We start from the raw sequence: 22,055 nt of genomic DNA, 5'->3' as shown, positions 1-22,055 counted from the left end.
TGCCCCCTTCATAAGGGGTCCCTCTCCCCCCTCCCCAATCTCACGTAGCTCCCTCGTTAATGATGCCCCCCCTACCCTCCATCATTTCTCAATTGAAACTCTTGAGTCTTGCCCTCCCCCTTTATCCCTTAGTTTAATCATGGCCTTGCCCTCTTCCTTTTCACTCCTCTTCTTTTCTCCACAACTTTAATGTCACAGGGGACATACTCAACTTCATTCCCAAATGTTTTGGCCCATGGAGACTAATTTACCTATGTTTGTTGTTAATTTAATATATTTTATGCATAGGTTAATCTTTAAAGCTTATGTCTAAGAGGGGAGCACATTATATTTGAAATTCAAGAGGGGCTTCGAACCCATAATCTTTTATTTCACACGCTTGAGCTCTACCACTAAGCTATAGAGTAGTATAGCATCTCTAAAGGTAAATATAATATTATAAATGGTCCCTTCTCCCCCAACATGTCCCTTCCTCTTTCATGCCCCATTCATAAGTGGTCCCTCCCCCTCCCAAATCTCACCTCACCTAGCTCCTTCTTTAGTGCCCCTTACCTCCATTATTCTTTAATCGAAATGCCTCCTTTTATCCCATTGTTTAATCATGGCCTTCCCATTTTCCTTTTCACCCCCCCTCGTCAATGGCTAGGGTCGACGAAAGATGGATCCTAGCCATCCGATCTTCGATCTTCCTGAATCGGACAATCGCCCACATGTTGACTAGCGCCATTCTCTTCAACTGGTAATAAATGACTGCTTCATCCAACGCTTCTTGGCTTGCGCCTCTTCACAACCATTAAACATGCCTAGAGTGCCTTTTTTTAAACCATTAGATCTAAGGAAGATGTAATGGCGAGCGATCAACGCCATTTCCAAGCCGTTGGATCTTCCTCAAATCTAATGGCCGCCATATTTCTGTCGACGCACTCGAGGACAGGCTCATGGAGTACTATAAGATCTCACCTCGAAATCGCATTATCTGTCTGATTTGTGCAACGTGTCCGTCGCCACCTCCCCCATACGTCGACGACTGGATATCCGGCCGGTTACCGATCTCGGACGAAAACTGATCGAAAACTGAGGCAACCGGCTTCCAACCTCCGACCAGGCAATGGGGAATTGTGGGGATTCCCTAGGAAATTTCATTTTTAGAACATCTTGGACTTATAAGTTATAATGCCATTTTCTGATGTATGTGGATGTTGGGAAGAGCTTGTAAAGCTAACTCTGTTTTGCAGAGCTAGGATTTCTCATATCAGCAAGACAAGCTCGGGCTTCCTCCAATTCTTCTGGATCTTCATCCCTATTGGTTTGTTTCGTCTCCTTTTGATCGTTTTGCTTCATCTTCCTTCCGACTCTGTTTTTCTGTGCTTGGTTGTATCGCGAAAAATCTTACTTTGTAAGAGAATTTCTTCGCAAAAGCGTACCTTTCTTGTTTCCCCTCTCTCCCTTGTCTGCTATTAGAGTCTCGGGAGTCTCCCTTTACATGGAATTTTGCATCCTGTCCCCCACGGAAACGAAAGCTCTCCTTTTTTGGGACTCATCTCTGGGGTTTGGGAGTTTCATTGTTTGTTATCAGGTGAAGAAGTGCCATTCTTCATTACTTTGCTTGTGCTCAACTTTTAAAATCCCAGTTCCGTGGATTGACATCGAATTTAAACTTTATCGCTGGCCAAGGAAGATTTGCGACACTGCGTCGCTTTGTGCCCACCTTCACATACCTGGTACGATTAATATCTTGCTAATTACGCCCAGCTTACTCTGTGGCAAGTACCGTTGTCCCCTACGTGACAAAGCATCATCAGGCGAATTTAGTTGTCTCTAAGATTTCAGAGAAGAATTGAATCTACCCCACAAATGAGTCCAGTGTGTGCTTTTCTCACCACCTGTTCTCTGGTACAGAAGCATGGAGGCTCACTGCCTGCAAATCACTGCATTTTCACTCATGACTCAAAAGAGCTGTCTTTTTGGGGGGCTTTGCTCTGGTCAACCGCTGTATCCAAGGAAACCAAGCTGTTTACTGACGAAAACGTAATGCCGTTTTCTAATTCTCAATTGCTATTACCTAAATGGAAATTACTATGCCAAGTCTGATTGAGGTTTTCCTCCATGAAATGTGGAGTGACACGAGTGGACTTTGGTAAGTGTGGTACTTGTGAATGGGTATGATCCTAAACTAGGGAACAACCTTGTGCCTCTTATTCATGTGTCTTTACTGTATTAATCTCTGCTCCAAGTTGCAGACTCAGCTTTATGCAAATTCCTCACATTATTAGTAATGCCATTTCGTCTTTTCTCGAATGTGATTCTTGCGTTTTTTCATAGTTGAAATTTATTGTAAGGATTTTTTAGATAAGCTCAACGTTGTAGACGTAGTGTAGTACTTGATTGAGTCTGTTAAAAAAATAAGAAGCAATGGTACTCACCATTTCACTCATTTTTGGACTGTTTTTTATAAGTGAATCCTTGTGTAAGTTTTTTAGATTAGCTCACAACGTTGTAGAGGTAGTCTAGTCCTTGATTGACTCCGCCATTAAAAAAAGAAGAAGCAATGGAATTTCGTCGTGTTAGTTAATATTTATGAACATTAGGCATTCAGCTCTTGATGCATGTGGCATGTATTCATTTTGGACTCTTTTTCAACAAAGTCGGTATGGCGTTTAAGGGGTTCATCTGTTGATGCATGTTGCATGTACTCATTTTGGGACTCTTTTTCAACACAATTGGTATGCTACAATAGGTTATTTTGGCTATGCATGGATACTAATAACCGACCTCTTGTATTTTGTATATGTAAAAATCAAGTTCAGTAATCGACTTAGGCTTCTCATGTAAATGCTTAGACTATGAATTGTTTGAGGCAATGATAATCCGGTCTTTGTGACATGTAATAAAAGATAGCTCGATATGCTTAGTTTTTGTGCTTTACTTCTAAATGTGCAAGCAACACCATTGTTTTTGTGCTGTCTTGGTGAGAGCCAAAATGTTCTGCAAGTAAAATTGCTCTTGGATAGCCATTGGATACCATGCATGTATGTGAATTGAAGTACAAGCTCACTTGATGCTCAATCTCATATTTACAAATGCGGTTACAGTCCTACATTTTTGAGACCAGAAGGATTAGGGTGTCATTTGAGCCATGAAATACATTATTTATTTTTGTTTAGCTCTACGAAGATGTCTCTTATTGTTTAGCTCTTTTAAGATGTCTCTTATTATTGCAGTCAAGGGTTATATATGCGACTCTTGACTTTGAACCATATTTGTGTATTTTTTGTGTCATGGATTACTTTGCAAGTAGGTTTGCTTCTTAAATAATGGTAGTCTTTCATGTGAAGTATATTTTTTACCTACTTTGCCATGGCTTGCCCCACAAAAATTGTATCAAAAGGATGTCTTGGTTCTATCAAAGTAGGATTGTATTTTTAGTTCCCTATTAATTTTAGCATATTTGAAACGTTCATGTAGAAAAGTTGACAAATTTTATCGTCCGGTGGTATAGGGATTTCGAAGGATTTTTATGAATCTATGAGGCGCAATCAAGGAGTTGACCAAACCAATTTTTCACATTGTGGGGGATAACTTCTTATTTTATATGGAACTCTCACGCAAAAAACTTATTGTGTTAGATGTTAATGGCCTGCTTGTTGACACTTACTTTCACCAAGAGCCACTCCCAAATCAATCACCTCATGCCAAAGTTGGCAATTTCTATGGTAAGACATTGAACCATATGGTATTTATTTGAAGTAACACACGATTGTTATGTTAATTGTCATGTTTTGAATATTTTGAATGAAAGATCTTTAACGGATGGCTTATGGCCATTGCTTCCAGATTTAAAGTAACACACTATTATTTGCCATGTCTACAGTGTACAAGAGACCATTCTGTGGAGAGTTTTTGCAGTTCTGCCTACAACACTTCATCGTTGGCATATGGTCCTCTGCACGAGGGTATGTTTCTCCCTTTTTGAACAGTCTATGCTTAAGGAGTAACAACGAGTGAGAAGTAACATTTACTCTCTAACTAAGGAGTTATGACATATATGTATAACACTAGTGCATTTAATATATTCAAGTTTTGGATTAGCACGTGCTCTGTTTATGACAATTTGTGATAACTTGCCTATGTTTCCAAGCTTTTTTTGTTTTGAGGGGGGGCGGGGCTCGTCATTCGATAATACCAGGACAAGGGCTAGCTTTTAGTAAGAATTAGTTTCTGAATTAGTTCTATATCATCCTTAGCCGTAGGCAAGATGTGAATAAGGGCCCTTGGTTTACTTTGTTCTTTTACAACATCTCGACTTCATTATACAATTTGTGTTTCTCTCATTTGGACCACCATCTTTGTGTTTGTTCTAGTTCACATTCAATATAATTAGGACCTGTGGGGCTGATTTTTCTTCTTCCTTATTTATGTTATCTGCAATTCCATGTGTAAATGTATGTTAGTCCAATTTTTGTTGACGATTGAATATGTCAACTTTTTTTGTTTTGGACTACATGTTTTACTTGTGTGTGGTGCTGTGATGTTGATACATATGCTTTCCCAATTCATGATGCTATAATAATACTTCTTTAGTCTTTCTATCTAATGTAGAAATGGTAGGACTTGTGTAAGGCTTCTACTGATGCATTGGACAACCCTCCTTATGATCTAGAAGCGTTGAGGTAGACACTTGTACATTCTTAGATTTGGGCTCGGTGCATTGTAGAGCAACTGCCTAGCGATCCAAAAATTGCCATGAGAGGTTAAGGGTTTCAGAAACAATGGTCATTGTTGCAATGGGGCTTGACCAAGCATATCATGGGCTTTTTTATGAGAGCAAGCACGTGGTTTTGATGAGCTTCAATTCTTGAATTTGAGGTAAAAGGGCTCATAGTATCCATTGTTCTTGATATTAGCCAAGTCTGTTGCAAAGAGATCAATGTTCATTATGAGATCCATAGAACAATCCACAAAATACACCTTGGTAAGGGGTCTAACAACCAAGTGATGGTCATTTATCTATGCCTTAGCCTATGGGAGCTTTATTCCCTTAATGCATTCAGTTCTCATGTTGAATCTTAAAGTGCTTGATCACCGTTTGAAGAGCTTTAGATAGTTTTGAGAGTAAGTTCTTGTCCATAAACAATCTTCTAGATAATGCTTTAAAATCTTCCTATGTGGGTTGAGGGGAATGATACAATTCCCAAGGTATGCAAAAGGCATTTGCAAGAGCATGCAGAGGATTTGGATTTCTTTGATGAGCAAAAGACTCATGGCATGCTAGATGGGAGCTAATCCTTGATAAGGAATTATTCCTTTTGCTTGCATTTGGAGGTTTTGTTTGTTGGAGAAGTCACCTGCCATCTGTAAGCCCCCATATGAGGAGAGCATGGGCGAGGTGGACTTAGGGTTTATGTGGCTGCCACAAGAGCAGCACATGGGCTGCTGTGTGGGCAGCATATCTACAGAGAAAAGACATGTAAAGGGGCTGCCACATGGGCAACACACAGGCTGCCGTGTGGACAGCACATACAAGTGCATACCTGGCAGGATGGAGCTCCTATGGAGGACAGATCTGGTATGGAAGGATTGTGGCTTACATGCATCGAATGCAGCGGGACTCCACATGCAGGATGGCTGCATGGCTCACAAAGGGAGGGCATGCCTTCTCAATTGATCCCATTTTGCATGCTGCAAGGCCTCAAGAAGTGAGCCGCCTCAAGTTGGTTTTACGGACTGAGAGGCTGGTTGTCTGGGTCGAACCATCTAGACCCCAAGTTGGCCATTTTGGAGGGGCTACCAGCCCCTATATAAAGGGTGCCATTTGGGCTCATTCCTGATCCACTGCAGCAGCATTTGAGGAGCAGTTCTTTCCTTTCACCTGGGACTACAATTTGATTCCTCTTTGAAAGGATCCATCATGATTCTCAGCCTTCAGGTCATTATTAAGGAGATTAATCGCCGGGTAGAATTGAAAGCCTCGATTGCACATATGGTGGTTAGATGAAGGAAGCGATTCTGAGAAAGAATTCACTCGTGGACTGAATGAGAAGAGTGCCTTTTATACTGATGATACGCTTGTTGACGGCTGAATTATGACGGATATTCAGAGGGATGGTCAACTCCATCGAGGGATGGATGGCAGTATAAGCCAGAATAAAATAGACAACGATAGCAATCCAACTAAAAGTGAAACCCCCTAATCAATAGTTCAGTAAATTTTGAGCGGGTCATCTTATATTCTCAAATGACCACCATTTTCCAATCAGGTGGATATTGTCCCGTTGTGGGGGTCGGGCAGGTGGGAAGAGGGATGGAGCATTATTAACTTTCTCCACAAATATATTGTCACTATTTTTGTCCACATAAAATACGAGTCTTTTTGCCACTGTGTTATGCATCCTTTTGGACTATGGTGAGTATCTATCGCACATGTGGTCGAAATAGCACCTTTTCTTTTCTTTCTTCAACCTCTTCCTGCGTTGATATGGTGTCAAAGCTTCTACAATAATGACACATACCCTCTTTTTGAACCTGCATTATCTTTGATGGCTGTGCCTGAACTAGTCCTAGACTGATGGCCACCAATGAATTGCCTTTGCCAACTAGGCTTGATCCCCATCATGCACATCAATAGACATTCTCTTTCTCGTCTGTTCTTCATGCTATACCAGTCCCACCACTACTTGGAAAGTAAATGGAATTTAGAGCAGTTTGAAAAGACAAATAAGACTCTGGCAACAAGTTCAAAGTAGTGGAGACAAGTTGGCTGTCGTGTATCGCCTAATCAATCTTCAACAACTATTCTCTAAGATTCTGAGTCCTAGTCAAATGATCTGACATTGAATCACTTTTCTGCATCCTAACACTTTCAAGCTATTTTTCAAAATAAGAAATCCTGGCCTCATTCCTTGCTTGATAATATTCTCCAAAGTAGCTCCAAAGTATGAAAGTCCCAGAGGGGCAAATATGAGATCTTAATAAGAGACATAGCCCGGCCTCTCCTACATCCCATCTCCTCACCTCAGAGTAGAAGCAGCAAGTTAGGAAAAGACCACACATATTTTGGATGGAGGCAATTGTGTGTTGCACACATATTTTGGATGGGGGCGGTAATGTGTGCAACGTACATTTTGAATAGATGTCCAACCAAGGGCGTAAAACCCCTTACTCCTTGTGAGGCTTGGTATTACAGAAAACCGAAGGTTGACTACCTCAGGGTGTTTGGCTGCATAGCATAAAACACACATGTGCCTAGTCAGTTGAGAAGAAAGCTGGATGATAAGGCGTTAAGTGCATTTTTGTTGGCTGCATCAGTGAGAGTAAAGCTTACGGTCTCTACAATCCTTAGGCTAAGAAGTTTTTGTCCGTAAAGATATGGTTTTTGCAGAAAACTCATATCAGTCTGTATTGACTTTGATAGACAGCTGCATAAATGTTCTCAAGCTGTCTTGAAGGGTGACGTCCACTGGCCATTGAGGGGACTCCAGAACAGCACATGCTGATGCACAGATGACCACCATAAGATGTGTTCTTTCTTTGGCTGCTCATTTTGCGTGGAAACTGCATCAATTGGACATGAAAATAACATTTCTCGATGGGGACTGGCATGAAGAATTGTATGTGAGTTGTTCTATTGGTTTTCAGATGTCTGGTCAGGAAGACAAAGCATGCAAGCTGTGTAAGGCACTCTACGGACTCAAACAAGCCCACGTTGCCCACAAGTACAAGTTCAAGAATGATCTTGAAGCTTCATTTGAGATGTTTGATCTGGGGCTATTACACTACTACCTGCCCGTTCAGTTTATGCAATTAGATAAAGGCCTCTTTCTCAAACAGTCCAATTATATTCAGGGACTGCTACAGAGGTTCAATTTTCACTCCCGTAGAGCCAGGGCTGAGGCTGTCCATGAATGATGGAGGATGGTGACCCTTAGTTATTTTAGTATAGTAGGTTCTTTTTAAAAGGGCCTGTAATTGAGTAGCATTTAAGTGGGCAGCCAAATGTTGCCACGTGGCATCTTAGGGAGGCTGTCCCATAAGCCATGTTGCTATTGTTGCTGGACCCAAACCTATAAGAAGGGGGGGGGGGGGGCGGTGGGGGGGGTTTCCTTGATGTTGTACACATTCATTCATGATTTGCAATTAAGTACACCTTCTTTCCAGCTGAGCCTACATTGCCGAACTAGGACTTGTATCCTAGCCTAATAAGTTCTCTTCCTAGCCTGTTGTTAGTGCAGCCCATCACTAGCTGTGGATCTACATGTAATCCCAAGTGCCAATATGAATTTGCACATGAATTTCATGCTGTCCTTTCCCTTTGTCACTATCTACTGTTATTCCTGCTTACTTAGACTGTGAAACTAGAGTAAACTAGCAGGCAGTAGGCTAGCTTCTCTACACATTCTTGAAGGTTGTATTTGTCGAGTTTGTTGGTGTTTATGCCTGCTTGGATTTAGCGTCTAAAAGGCTGAATGTCAGCTTGTATCTGCCGGGGGAAACTTTGAAGTGGCAGGATGAGGTGGAATTTGTATGTTTGGGCCCCTGAACATCATGCTTGCATCTTGGCATCTGATCACATGTTTGTCTCACTTGTGCAGATACAATGTAAATAATCTGGTGAACTACGTGTTTGGAGATTTGAAACAACAATTGGCATTTTCTTGGGTATGCATATTTTCGTATTTCTTTGTACACATCAAATGTCAAACGTGTTAGTCTGATTATTGCATGTTTTATTCTGTGTCCATGCCTTAGAAAGGATGGGAATTGAATAGTGATGGTGGATATTGGAACAAGAAAATGCTGAATTTAGGCATCCTTCATCTTGCGTAGAACATCAAATTGTAAGGTGCCTTAGAGATGACAAATGCATGAAATTGTAGAAAGCAGCTTGCATTATTTCCAAACAAAATGGGAGTTGAAGTAGTAGAGTATCAAGTCCATGCCCAATGGTTTGTGCAACCAAAAGATAAAGGAAAAGCAGCATAGAGGTTGTAAGAAGCAGCTGACTACTTTGTGATTCTACACATTTGTATCTGCTGCTCTAACCAATTGTCCCAGCATGAATGAACTGAAGAACAAGGAAGCATGAACCCTGAACCATTCACAAAATGGCTGAAAGATTAAGGCTCCAAGAGCTGGAATAATTTGTCCAAGCTTGTTGCTCTAGGCTTGAAGAAGATGACGATCCTGCTCCTTAGTGGCTATTCAAATGGATGTGTATAAGTTGTGGCAGGCTGCTTGCCTCAATCTCGTGGAAGCTTTTATAGCCTTAGCCTCCAATGACGAGTTTTTACTGAATTGAGTCTACTCAGGGCCTTGCTAGTGTGATTTGGTGCATGTGGTTGCATCTCGTGCTGATGTGTTAAAATTGTAGATGGGTCTTTTGAGTCTTTCTAGAAGTCTCCTTGGCTCCAATCTCGGATTCAGGTCTTGTTGGTATGTGCTGATATGAGGACAAGCGTGACACGTTTACATGAACTGTATTTTGAAACCCCCTAGAGCTTGTTCTTATGTTTTGACGGAAAAAGTGCCAGTTGGTTGCAGTTGTTAGCACTTAGCCCTGGTATGAGCCTTGTAGGTGAGGTCAACTCTATGAGTTGACTTCTTTGGTCAACCATATGGTTGACTTAGGGGCCATATAGGCCACCCTTTGTATTTTCCTCTTATCCATTTGAGAAGTACTACGTTTTGCTCCAGCTTGTTGTTTGCTTCTCGCACTCACTCTCGTTCCATTGCTTCCTGCACCCAATAGTGGTATCAGAGCAGGTTCTCTTGCTCCTACCTGCCTTCCCTCGTGCTCTCCTTTTTTCCTTAGATCTGGATTCTTTTCAGTCATTCGGGCCTTCCTCTAGGTGCTCCAACCTGCTTTAGCACCATTTGGTTGGGATTCTCTTCCTCTTGACTCAGATCGGCCTGGTACAGTTGGATTTGAAACTCTTCACTCTCTTTTATGTCACGTTGCAGTTGCAGTGACATTGAGGTGATTTTGCTCTAGAGATTGGGGAGATGTTGCACTGACATTTGCTCTTTTTGGTCACATTTTGGGGCTTTTGCAGTATTTACCCTATTTTGACTTCATTTCCACTCCGACACTGGGGATTTTGGATCTGTTGCTGATGGATTGCGGGATATTTTTAGATTTGCAGTTTATTTTTGTCACATTTACTTTATTTCAGCAAAATTTGGGGCTTTTGGTCATTTGCCCCAAATTTGACAGTTTTGCCTTAGCAAAAATTGGGGGTTTTGTCAATTTTGTTGAAATTTGCAGTGACATTGGCTTGGTACAGCCAATTCTGGGCATTTGGTAGAGATTGACATGCAAGACCATTGACATTGGCTTGGAATTGCAGCACATTGAATCCTTGCAACACAATTTGGGGCTTTTTCCAATTTGCCCTCTTTTTGGCATATTTGTCCTCTTAGATTTTGGGGCTTTTGTCAGATTTGCTGTCCATTGCAGTGACATTTGCTTTATGCACCTTGAGTTGGGGTTGTTGTCTTGTCAGATTTGAGACACGCAGCCTCCTTCTGGGACATTTACAGCTCAATTGATCATTGGATACATTTGCAGACATTTGCCCCTTGTTTTGGGCTTATATTTTTGCAGGACAGCTATCTTTCGTAGGGGGGTCCTTTGACCGGACAAATATTGTTTTGCAGGTCATATTTTTGGGGACAACACGTGCATTTAACTCATTGTTTGAGCAGTCAATTTTTGGTTGGTCACTGCTTGACATTTCCTGTCATTTTTGGACAGCCAGCTCATTTTGCAATGAAAGCCTTGAGGCTACTCTTGAGCACACATTTTTCCTTCAAGGATTTATTTTTGCCATGGGAAGCAACGATTGGATGGGTATGTTCTCAGTTAAGGACAAGCTCGATGGACCCAATTATCCCATGTGGTCATACACAGTGAAACATTTGCTGGTTGCCAAAAAATTTTGGGGTATTGTCCAAGGATCGGATCTTCGACCTTCCTCTATGGCATCCACTTCTGCTACTGCTACAACTGGTGCAGTTGCTACAGCCACTTCTGGATCTACTGCCACGGCTGGTGCAGCTGTTACAGCCACCTCTGGATCTACTACTACTCCAGCCACACCTCCTACACCTGAATAGGCCAGATGGGATGGTAGAGATACCCAAGCACATTCTATTATTGCTTTTTCAGTCAAGAGACATATCATTCCTCACATTCGGTCTTGCAAAACATCAAAGGCTGTGTGGGACATATTGGCTCACCTTTATTAGGCTTGCAATGAGGCACGTGTTACTTCTTACGCAGGTAATTGGAGAATGCTAAAATGGAAGAGGGGGACAGCATGGATGCATACATCACAAAAATCAAGGACTTTCAAGAGCAGCTCATTAATGTGGATGAAATTATTTCAGATGCTCAGGTAGTGTCCACGACACTCAATGGGTTTTTTGATTCGTACCAGGGGTTCGCTACTACATTGAGGTTGGTTGCCATGGGCAATTCCAACACTTATACTTTTGACCAGCTTGTTTTCCTTCTCCTACAGGAAGAGCAGAGTCGCACAAATTGTGCTGCCTCTCAAATTGCAAATCAGGCTTTTGTCGCTAATCACAAAAATAAGGGAAAGAACCGGCAAAATTACAGCAATCCCAAGCCTTCTGGAGGCTCATCTATTGCTGGACACTCATCTAATTCTGCCCCGTATGATGCAAAGAAGAAAAACAACGAACGTAGTAATTATTGCCGGAAGCCAAGACATGACCTTTCTGAATGTCGCAAGCGCAAAAAGCAGCAAAAGGGACTTGCTGTCACTACTACTACTGCTGCCCCAGATGATGGTCATGAGGCAGCAAACATTGCTCACCAGGAGTAGGCTTTCACGGTGACATGCTAGTACCATCCAGAGAAGCATGCTACATCCTTGTCTGTCTTAGATTCTAAGTCAAATTGGTGCTTCGACAGTGGTGCTTCCAAGCACATCACTTCTTGCAGATCACTCTTTCAGACATTGGGGGCTGCTCCACATGATGGCACAGTGACGTGCCAATAATGCATCATATCTTGTGAAAGGGATTGGCCAGGTCGAGGTCACTTCAGGTTCAAGTGATATGCTTAAGCTCATGGATGTTTTGTTTGTCCCAGGTATCAAGAAGAACCTCATCTCCATTGTAGCCATATCCTTGAATGGCTTTCGGGTTCTCTTTGATGGTTATCGATGTGCCGTGTATGACAACCGGTACGATGACATCATAGTACTTACTAGGTCACTTTCTTCAAGGCTATATCATCTTGATGTTTATGACAAACAGCTTGCTATAGAGGCAAATTTCAGTTGAATCTGTAATTTCAGATTCCCACTTATGGCATGTGAGGTCGGGTCACCTCAACTACAGAAGCTTAGTTAAAATGCATTCACAAAACATGGTGGTGGCTCTCTTACCCATGCATGCAACGGTTAACACTAGTTTGGTAGCATAACATGACATAAAAGTGTATTTTTGAGGTTTTGGCAAAAAAATCACAATTTGATGTAGATGCGCTTTTTGGTGATTTCCTCTCTTGAGCTTAAGGTAGACTCATAGGAATATTTTCTAAAAATATAAGGAGCACAAAAATCTATTACATGTGATTACAAAATGGTCACAAATGTATGGTAACACAGCATTTCACGCAAACAGTATTCAAATTTGAAACTTTATTTAGCATGCCTGAAAATAAAAATGATTTCAATGAGCTATCATTTTTTTACAGAGTGTTTATAAGTATATAAAACACATAAGAGTGACAAAAATTTATTAAAAATTTATTTTGGCAGGATTGATTTAGCAATTAACAAGAGTAGTTAGCCTAACGGGTTGCATTGTAAGTCGCACTTCATAAAGAAGCATCTTTATATAGTACACATAATAGCCACAATGTGTCATACCTTAGCTATAATAATGTTATATCATAAGGAAATTCACGACATCACAGTAAAGGCTAAAATTGAAATAGAATATGTGCTCCTAATCTCAACTACCAAAACCGGCTCCATATTAAACCTCACTTTTATAGTTTTGAATTATCTCGCATATAAGTGTTCTGCATATAACTTTTTTGAATTGGTATCACTCATTCATGATTAGAGGAACCCTATAAGTATAATTTAAAGTCTTGAAGGTTCTTATGATACCCTTTAACCATTGTACCTTGAATTTAGCACGAATTACAACATAATGAACAATCAAAATATGGTTTGAATTTGGTGTTCTACATGATATTAGGTCCCCTTAAAACTCACGCTACTCCATAATATCCTTTTTAAGACATATACAAAGTATGGTTGAGTTTGGAACTTGTTATACATGTCAAAGAATTTGCAAAAGATCAAATTTTGCCTCGCTATCAGCATTCTCTAAAATTATGGTTGAGGCCATAAATCATAATAAGTATGATTATCTATCTCCAAAACAATCTAGACATATGTGTTATAGCTATCTTTAGACTCTAGAAGTTACAAAATATAAAAATTCTCATGGTAATGAAGAAGTATGGCTATTTTATCTAAAACCTAAGAAAGCAGCTTGAGGTTTTGGTGTTAGGTTGACCTTAAAACTTTCGGTATAACTCAAAGTAATAGGTACAAGTTCCGATCCATAATAATTTTAAGTTTTTTTCAGCATATAAGCTATTATGGAAAATAATAAAATCCCCAAAATAGCTTATGGATTCTTTTGAATAATTGTAGGAAGTAGCTAAGTTAACAGGACATAAAAATGTCCTAGGACATTTTTATGTCCTTCTACCAAACTAGTGTTAAACATGTTTGTGAGGGATGCTTGTTGGGCAAAATGCACTGTTTCTCATTTCCAAAGCATGGGATAGCTGGTGCATCTAGGAAGCTTCACCTTGTGCATAGTGATGTGTGCGGGCCGATGCGGACAACATCTCTTGGGGGCTACCTTTACTTTTCTACCTTTGTGGATGACCACACCAGATTTGCTTGGATATATGGCATGAATGACAAATCTGATGTGTTCTCATGCTTCAGACATTGGCTTGCCATGGCTGAAAATGAAATAAGGAACAAGTTCCTTACTCTACGGGGGAGAGTACATGTCCCGTGAATTCTTTGATTTTTTGGCAGCTCGGGTATTATTCATTAATGCACAGTGCTTTATACTCCGCAGCAGAACGGGTTGGCAAAGAGGAAAAATCGGTCAGAGATGGAAATGGGCAGGTGCATGCTCAAAGGGAATTCTTTGCCAAATAAGTTTTGGTTGGATGCTGTCATGTGCTCCAACTATGTGCTCGATTGGGCACCCACAAAGGCATTGAAGACTATCACACCTTACGAGGCATGGCACGGTCGCAAACCTGAAATTTCTCATATGCGAGTGTTTGGGTCATTGGCTTATGCTTATGTGCCATCTCAGCTGAGGCATAAGCTTGAAGACAAAGCTGTAAAATGCATATTCATTGGTTATAGTGCAGAGAGCAAGGGATACAGGTTGTATCAGCCCAGCACGGGCAAGGTCAGTGTCAGTAGGGATGTTGTATTCGCTGAAAATGTGCCTTTACCTTGGCTGGAATGCAAAAAACGCCTATTGTTGATTCCTCAGATGTCTTTGATACATTGTTGCCTCTCTTTCAGTCACCCACAGATCCAGAGCAGCCAGCGCAGAGTGTTGTGCCATACACTTCTAGCAGTGCAAGTGTCCATTCTCCTCGTGTAGCTCTTGCTCAGTCTGATATGCCTTTAGTTGACGATCATGCTATTGAGCAGGAAGTTGCATAGGAGAGTGCTGTCATTAGACAGCAAAATCAGTCCCGAGATGGTTTTTGGATGCACTCAGGGACAGCAAACAAGCTGAGCCTTTGCCAGCCCGCACTAGAGGTGCGCATAAATAGATGCATGGCAACTATTTGGCTGTAGCTTTGGTTGCTACTGCTTGCAATGAGGAACCTTTATGTCACAAGGATGCCTTTGACAGCAATGAATGGATGGATGCTATGAAGGCTGAGCTTGAATCCATTCATGCAAACGACACTTGGGAGTTGTGTGACTTGCCAGTAGGCAAGCGTGCCATTGGCACAAAGTGGGTCTACAAGGTGAAAAGGAAAGTTGATGGCGGTGTTGGCCACCTCAAAGTGGTTGCAAAGGGATATGCACAACAGCACAGCATTGACTTTGAGGAGACCTTTGCTCCCACCTCACGCACTACTATCAAGTGTGTCATTGCTATGGCATCTCATCGGCATTGGAAGGCTCATTAGCTGGGCATCAAGACTGCCTTCCTTCATGGTGATCTTCAGGAAGAGGTCAAGTTCACTCAGCCACCTGGTTTTGAACAATTAGGTTCTGAAAATATGGTTTGCTGGCTCAGAAAAGCCCTATTGTATGCGAAGATACATGTATTTTTGACAGCCCCTGGCTTTCAGAATAGCCCAATCGAGGCTACTCTTTATGTCCGAAATTGTGCATCAGAATTTTTAATTCTGATTTTATATGTGGATGACATGCTTATCACTGAGCCAGATATGGAACAAATTGCAGATTTCAACGCTGATTTACAGCAGGCTTTTGGCATGACAGATATGGGCCGGTTGCACTATTATTTGGGCATACAGTTTGCATATGTTGAGGGGTATAAGCTCCTGCGAGCTCCCCCCCCCTTCGCTCCCCGTCTACCCCCCCCTTGCTATCTGGCCGGCCTCTCTCTTCCTCCGTCGGCTGCTGCAGCGCAGACCACCTTCCCCCTCTCCGCTACGTTCCCCCTCTCCACCACTCTCCCCCTCTCTCGCTACCCCGGCTCCACTCCGCCCACCCGCCTCCCCCTCCGCTCCGCTCACCCCCCGTTCCACTCTGCCCACCCGCCTCGACCCACCCCCCCGCTCCACTGCCCACCCGCCTCGACCCACCCACTCCTCTCCGCCCACCCGCCTCGACCCACCGCGCCGCTCACCTCGCCCCTTCCCTCCGCTCCACTCCGTTCACCGCTCCTCTCACCGCCCCCCGCTCCACATCACTCACCTCACCTCACCTCGCCTCACACCACCCCGCTCACCTCACCTCACCTCACCCCCCCGCCCTTTTTTTTTTTTTTGACCCACCTCACCTCCCTTTCCCCCGCCACCCCCTTAGTCCCCACCCACCTCTTCCACCCTTAGTCCCTTACCTCCTCTTCTTTTCCCTTCACCCGCCTCGGGAGTTAGCAGTTAGTCAAGCGATATGGCGGCTACGTGCCCGGAACCGGTGGCCCAGACAGACCCCCCCCCTCCACCAGCCTATCGCGTTACATTGACAGAGCACTAGGTCTCCTTGGTGAAGCAAGCCGCCAAGGACTTCTCCCAAACATCAGTTTATGGGAGGGTCATTGGCTACTCGCCTTCACGAGCAGACATCAGGGACTGGTTGCAGTCCACCCTCTACCTCGAGGACAGTCACTCATGGGACGCGGCATTTTCTGGCTTAAGCTCTCCTCAGCACAGGCTGCGAGCGACATAGTCAGGCGATCCCCTACTTCTGTGGGTGGGAAGATCATCCTCATGGTTCCTTGGTACAGGGGATTCAGTGTAGCGGACTTCGATTCCCGCTTTCGCATTCCTCGACACCCAGTCACCCTTATCTTCCCAGGCCTTGCAACCGAGCTTCGCCCGATCATCAAGGACTTGGGGGCGCACTTTGGTTGGCCTATGCAGGACACTTACGTTGATGCGGCGGCAGCCCAAGGGGTGCCACGTGTCAAAGTGGCAGTCCTTGACCCACAGAGCATCCCTTCGGAGTTCGAGATAGAGACAGACACGGGTGTGGTAACGCAGCGCATTCTGGTCACTGGTCGCCCCAACCAGTGTCTGAGATGCCATGGCTTCGGGCACCAGGGGCGCTCATGTCCTCGCTTCACGGGTACAGAATCTCAGAAGACCCCCGTTCAGGCAGCTCAGGATATTCCACTCCAGTCAACGACATCCCCTCCCGAAAGGGAAGGCTGGACGGAAGTCAAACGCAAACGGAAGGGCAACAAGGCACCCCCCCAAAAACCTTCCCAGCCACAGCAAGAGCCCCCTCAGATGATCCCTACTCATCAGCAGCCCGGTAAGGGGAAGGAGAAGGGAAAGGAGAAGGTCAACCAGCCTCCCCCTCATCCCTCACCCTGCCCTCCCCCACCGCCCCCCTCCTCCTCGATTCTCCGACCCCCACCCCCCCCTCTAGGATCCCCCCCCGCACCAGTGGTTCCCGCTCCACCCTCTTCCTCGAGCATGATCCAGAAGGAATCCCCCCCCCCACCTGCGCCACCTTCAGCCCCGAAGCCTGCACAGTCCTCACCCTCGTCTATCCCTCCGGGCCCGACGGCGGGGATAGGCCCTTCCCCACAGGTGGCCAGCACCCCTCCCTCAGGTTCAGACTCCTCATCTTCATCCCCAAGCCCAAGGGCTGCTCCTAGAGCTCTTCCATTGGAGTTCTACCGAGCAGGTCCTTGGGACTACTTGGATGCAGCGGGTATTGGCTCCTTTCCCGCATGCCTAGACATCAGCATCTTCTTCCTCCGCAAGGGAGCGGAGGGTAAGGTGTCCACCGCACGATGGTCCTAGCTATTCCTTCACTATCTCCAGTGAAGGGAATGAGCAATGGACAAATGAAAATGTTTGGGAGACGATACGAGACCAGACCCAGGAGCAGGTGCAAGACTGGATTGGTAGCAGAGCAACGGAGCTTCTTCAGCAGCAGTGGCAGGAAGGAGATGTTCGTCTGCGTTGGCACCACAGCGCCAAACGTTTCCGACTCCTGGTCATTATTAGACCACCTCTGGAGTGGGCCTACGCGGAAGGGCTTCGCCCCTGGAGGACTTCAGAGGTTGCAGGCTTCTACAGCATTTCCTTGACAGAGGCGTCAAGTTGGTTAGAGAGAGCTTACCAACACGGGACGAAGGGCCTTTCCCCTCTGCTGAAGGTTTTAGAGGATGGGTCCGATGATCCGGCCTCTCCTTCGAAACCTTCACAGAAGCGCCTTCGTCTCCACACAGGACATCCTCCGACCACTTCGACTTCGACCGCAAGCAGACAGTTGTTTGTGGCCCACCTTCCCTCCTCATGAGTTTACGCATTATCTCTTGGAACGTCAACGGGTTCCACTCATCAGGCACCCGTGGCCCCAGGAAGATGGTGCTCAGACAGGAGCTCCAGCCAGCTTTGGTGGGAAAGATAGATGTGCTCCTACTACAGGAACACAAGCTTTCGGCTTCACAGACTAGTATTTGTGGGAAGGTCCTCACAGGACGCTCCCACACCTACTGGGAACCTTCGATTGGCGAGCAAGGGAGAAGCGGGGGCGTCTGTACCTCCATCAACGCTTCTCTAGTTCAGCATGTGTTTGGTTCTTGTACTTTGATCCCAGGACGTGCGCTTTGGGTGGGCTTGCATATTGAGGGATCCCGCATCAGCATCCTCAATATCTACGCCCCGACTGATCTCAGACGTAGATCCGTTTTTTGGAGATCCTTGACAGACTTATTGCGAGAGATGGACTCTTGGATTGTAGGAGGGGACTTCAACAACCTTGAGACCTTAGAGGATCAGCAAGGAAGGGGCCCAGAGTTCCTCGGTATAGCTCAGGCAGAGCAGGCAGATTGGGACTCCTTCCTCTTTGCAGTGGGAGGTCGGGACAGTTGGAGGGAGCCTTCCTTTCGCAGATGGCGTGGGAGTCTAGACTTCTCTTGGGGTTACAGGAGGGAGGGAGGTAGACTCCTGGAGCGACTGGACCATTTCTATGTCAGTGATTGGGCGCTTGGCAGAGGAGAGTCAAGAGTGGTTCCAGGGACGACACTTTTAGACCATGCCCCAGTCATCCTAGCCCTGGACTCGGCCTCTCAGTCCTCACCTCCACGTTCATGCCGGATCCCAGATTCCATCTACACCAGAGCAGCGGTTCAGAGCAGGATAGTGGACCTTTGGGAGCAGGAGTGGGACCCTACCAGGGATATGGCAGCACAGGTAGCTCAGGCACTTGATGAGTCTAGCCGCATTTGCCAGCAGGAGGCGGTTCAAGTCAGGCAGCGGTGTTGGGCACGGGAGAGGGGTCTCAGACGTGACCTCGCCTTGATTCAGAGGATGCAGCAGTCTTCTCCAGGCTCTGAGGAGCTCAGACAACAATAGTTTCGGGCCCGGGCCATGCTAGAGGAGATCACCCGGCGTCGCTCAGAGTTTTCATTTCATGCTTCCAAGTCCTTCTGGGCTAGGAAAGTGACACGTCCCAGCACTCCTGAAACCCCTGATCTGCAAAACAACCACACACAACATCAGAACTGAGCAGGCTGCTCACCACCCAACCGTGACATCTACGGGATGTGATCCCGAATCAGAAGATGTCCCCTCCGAGCCACGAGCTGAGCTACTGGCACGAATTCCCAATCAGATCCAAACCAGCCTGGTGTCCCATACCACCAGGTGGCGCTGTGAAGCCCTGGATCTGCCACTGGGCCTTGGGCTATGCTAAGATGCAGGCGCGCGTCCGCGACACAATCCAGGATCAGACCTAGCACCTGGGAACAAGACTTGCTCCCAACTGCACACCGAGAACTGAACCCCCTGGGCCTCTTTTATAGACTTGGGCCCCGGTGCCAAAAATAGCGAAGACCTATAAATAGTTCGTACCCTTGCCACTCAACCCGAGAATCAAGCCTGCCTAGCTCTAAGCCTCCCCAGGCTAACATGAGCTAGTTCTGTGTACCTAGTACACGTCAGATACCAATCCGTGCACATGACATACTCCCCCTCCTCTAAGAACTCACTCCTGAGTTCGCTAAAAAATCGGGAAATGTTCTTTGGAGGTTTTGTAATGTCTCCCATGTTGCATCCTCCTCAACATGATCCTTCCACTTAATCTTGTATTCCGTGATAGTACGATTTCGAATCGGTCTTTCACGAAATTCAAGAATAGATTCAGGTTCGTGAGGAATAAAAGTCAAATCTGTAACTTCTATAATCTCATGAGGAGAAACAAGTTGATCATCTGCACCCAACACTTCTTTCAGTCTACTGACATGAAAGACTGGATGTACTTTAACATCAGGAGGCAATTCTAGTCGATATGCAACTGGTCCAATTCTTTTAATGACCTTGAATGGGCCACAGTATCTGGGGGATAATTTCGGAACCAAACCAGTACTTAGGCTCTTAGATTCCTTAGGAATTCTCAAATATACCATCGTTCCTTCATAGAATTCTCTAGGTGAACGATGTCTATTAGCATAAAATCTGTCCCGATCTTGGGCACTTCTAATAGACTCCTTGGCAAACTGCAACATTTCCTGCATGTCTTGCAAGAAATTCTTAGCAGCATCATTTTGAATCCCTTTTAATCCAACCATAACTGGTGACTTAGGTTGAAACCCGTACATAAGCATAAAAGGACTGTAACCTGTACTAGAATGCTTTGCACTGTTGTAAGCAAATTCAATCATGGGTAGATAATCTTCCCATGAAGACTGTCTCTTTGATACATATGCCCGAAGCATGTCTTCAACCAACTGGTTGACCTTCTCTGTACTGCCATCAGATTGTGCATGATCCGAGGAACTCATACTTAGAGTAGTTTCTAACTTCTCAAATACAAGTGTCCAAAAGTTACTTGTAAACTTTGAGTCCCTGTCACTGACTATGTCAGATGGCAAACCATACAGCTTGAACAAGTGGTCCACAAACTCGTGAGCCAACTGAACAGCTGAAATAGTTGTTCTTGTAGGTAAGAATCTAGCCATTTTTGTCCAACGGTCGACTATGACCCAAATAGAGTCATGACCCTTGCGCGTTCGAGGTAAACCAGTAATAAAATCCATGGAAATACTTTCCCATTTATTACCTGGAATCTGTAATGGCTGTAATAAGCCCGCGCTTCTAAGGCGTTCAGCCTTAGTAACCTGACAAACTCGGCAACCTACTACATAGTTCTCAATAAATGTACGCATCTTAGGCCAATAAAAGGTATGCTTCACAAGAGACAGAGTCCTATGTATATCTGGATGTCCCGCACTAGGAGCATCATGACACTCCCAGAGAATCTTGGATTTAAGGTCCAAAACATCAGGCACACAAATCTTTTCATTTCGGAACAGCAAGCCGTTCCTAATCATCCACTGACCTCCCGCCGCCTGTATCCTAGGTGGCACAATCCCTGAGTCCTGGTCAACCATGGAGCTCCCATCCTGGACTCTCTGCCAATAAGAACTGAAATGACTATCAGTTGCGTATAGCCCTCTCAAGGATTGAAATAGGTCTGAGGATATTTCCGTAAATGACAAAGCATTTACAAACTTAACTCGACTTAAGGCATCCGCCACACTATTCAACGAACCCTTACGATAACGTATTTCGAAATCAAAATCCTGCATTAGCTCTGCCCATCTAGCTTTCCTTCCTCTCAATTCTGATCCATCACACACATACTTAATTGACTGGTGATCAGTCAATACAAGGAACTTTGAACCATACAAGTAGTGTCTCCAAACCTTGAGAGCATACACTACAGCATAAAGTTCCTTCTCAAGTGTGGGCCAACGATACTGGGTGTCGTCTAGCTTCTTACTCTCAAAAGCTACAGGTCTGCCCTCTTGGAATAGAGCTGCCCCAATCGCATAATCACTCGCATCGGCCTCTAAAACATAAGGCCGGGTAGGATCGGGTAATGCAAGAACGGGTGCTTTCTTGATAGAAAACTTCAAGGTTTCAAAAGCCTTGTTCATTGCATCATTCCAAGAGATTGGCTGGGTAGACCTGCGTCCACGACCTTTCAATATGTTGGTCAAGGGTGCCGTGATATGTGAATAATCACGCACTGACTTCCGAAGAAATACCGTAAATCCGAGGAAAGAACGAAGTTGTTTCACAGTCTGAGGGATAGGCCATTCTAAAACCTTCTGGATACGATCCAGATCAATGCTAATACCTTCAGAAGAAATCTTGTGTCCTAGGTAAATGATCTCCTTCATAAAGAAGTCACATTTACTCATCTTGGCATAAAGCTTATGCTGTCTTAGAACAAGTAAGACAACCCGAAGGTGTCCTATATGATCCTCAAGCGTTTTACTATATACCAAGATATCATCTA

The 22,055-nt window shown here is 44.5% G+C and overlaps 1 protein-coding gene across 1 annotated transcript in view; it reads left to right on the top strand.

The window, feature by feature from the left end:
• Positions 1-1,208: 1,208 nt before the first annotated feature.
• Positions 1,209-22,055, top strand: part of LOC147899156 (uncharacterized) — a 37,674-nt gene continuing 16,827 nt past the window's right edge. Inside the window, exons 1-4 of the mRNA XM_087378397.1 lie at positions 1,209-1,306; positions 3,500-3,713; positions 3,872-3,953; positions 8,589-8,655. Of these exons, the coding sequence (XP_087234523.1) occupies positions 3,593-3,713; positions 3,872-3,953; positions 8,589-8,655 (270 nt within the window). The 5' untranslated portion in view covers positions 1,209-1,306; positions 3,500-3,592. The remainder of the gene's footprint in view (positions 1,307-3,499; positions 3,714-3,871; positions 3,954-8,588; positions 8,656-22,055) is intronic.

This window comes from Dipteris shenzhenensis, chromosome 8, assembly GCF_047967505.1.
Source record: "Dipteris shenzhenensis isolate YYH24624 ecotype China chromosome 8, Dip_SZ_1.0, whole genome shotgun sequence".
NCBI lineage: Eukaryota > Viridiplantae > Streptophyta > Polypodiopsida > Gleicheniales > Dipteridaceae > Dipteris > Dipteris shenzhenensis.
This window is presented reverse-complemented; position numbering and strand designations above follow the sequence as displayed.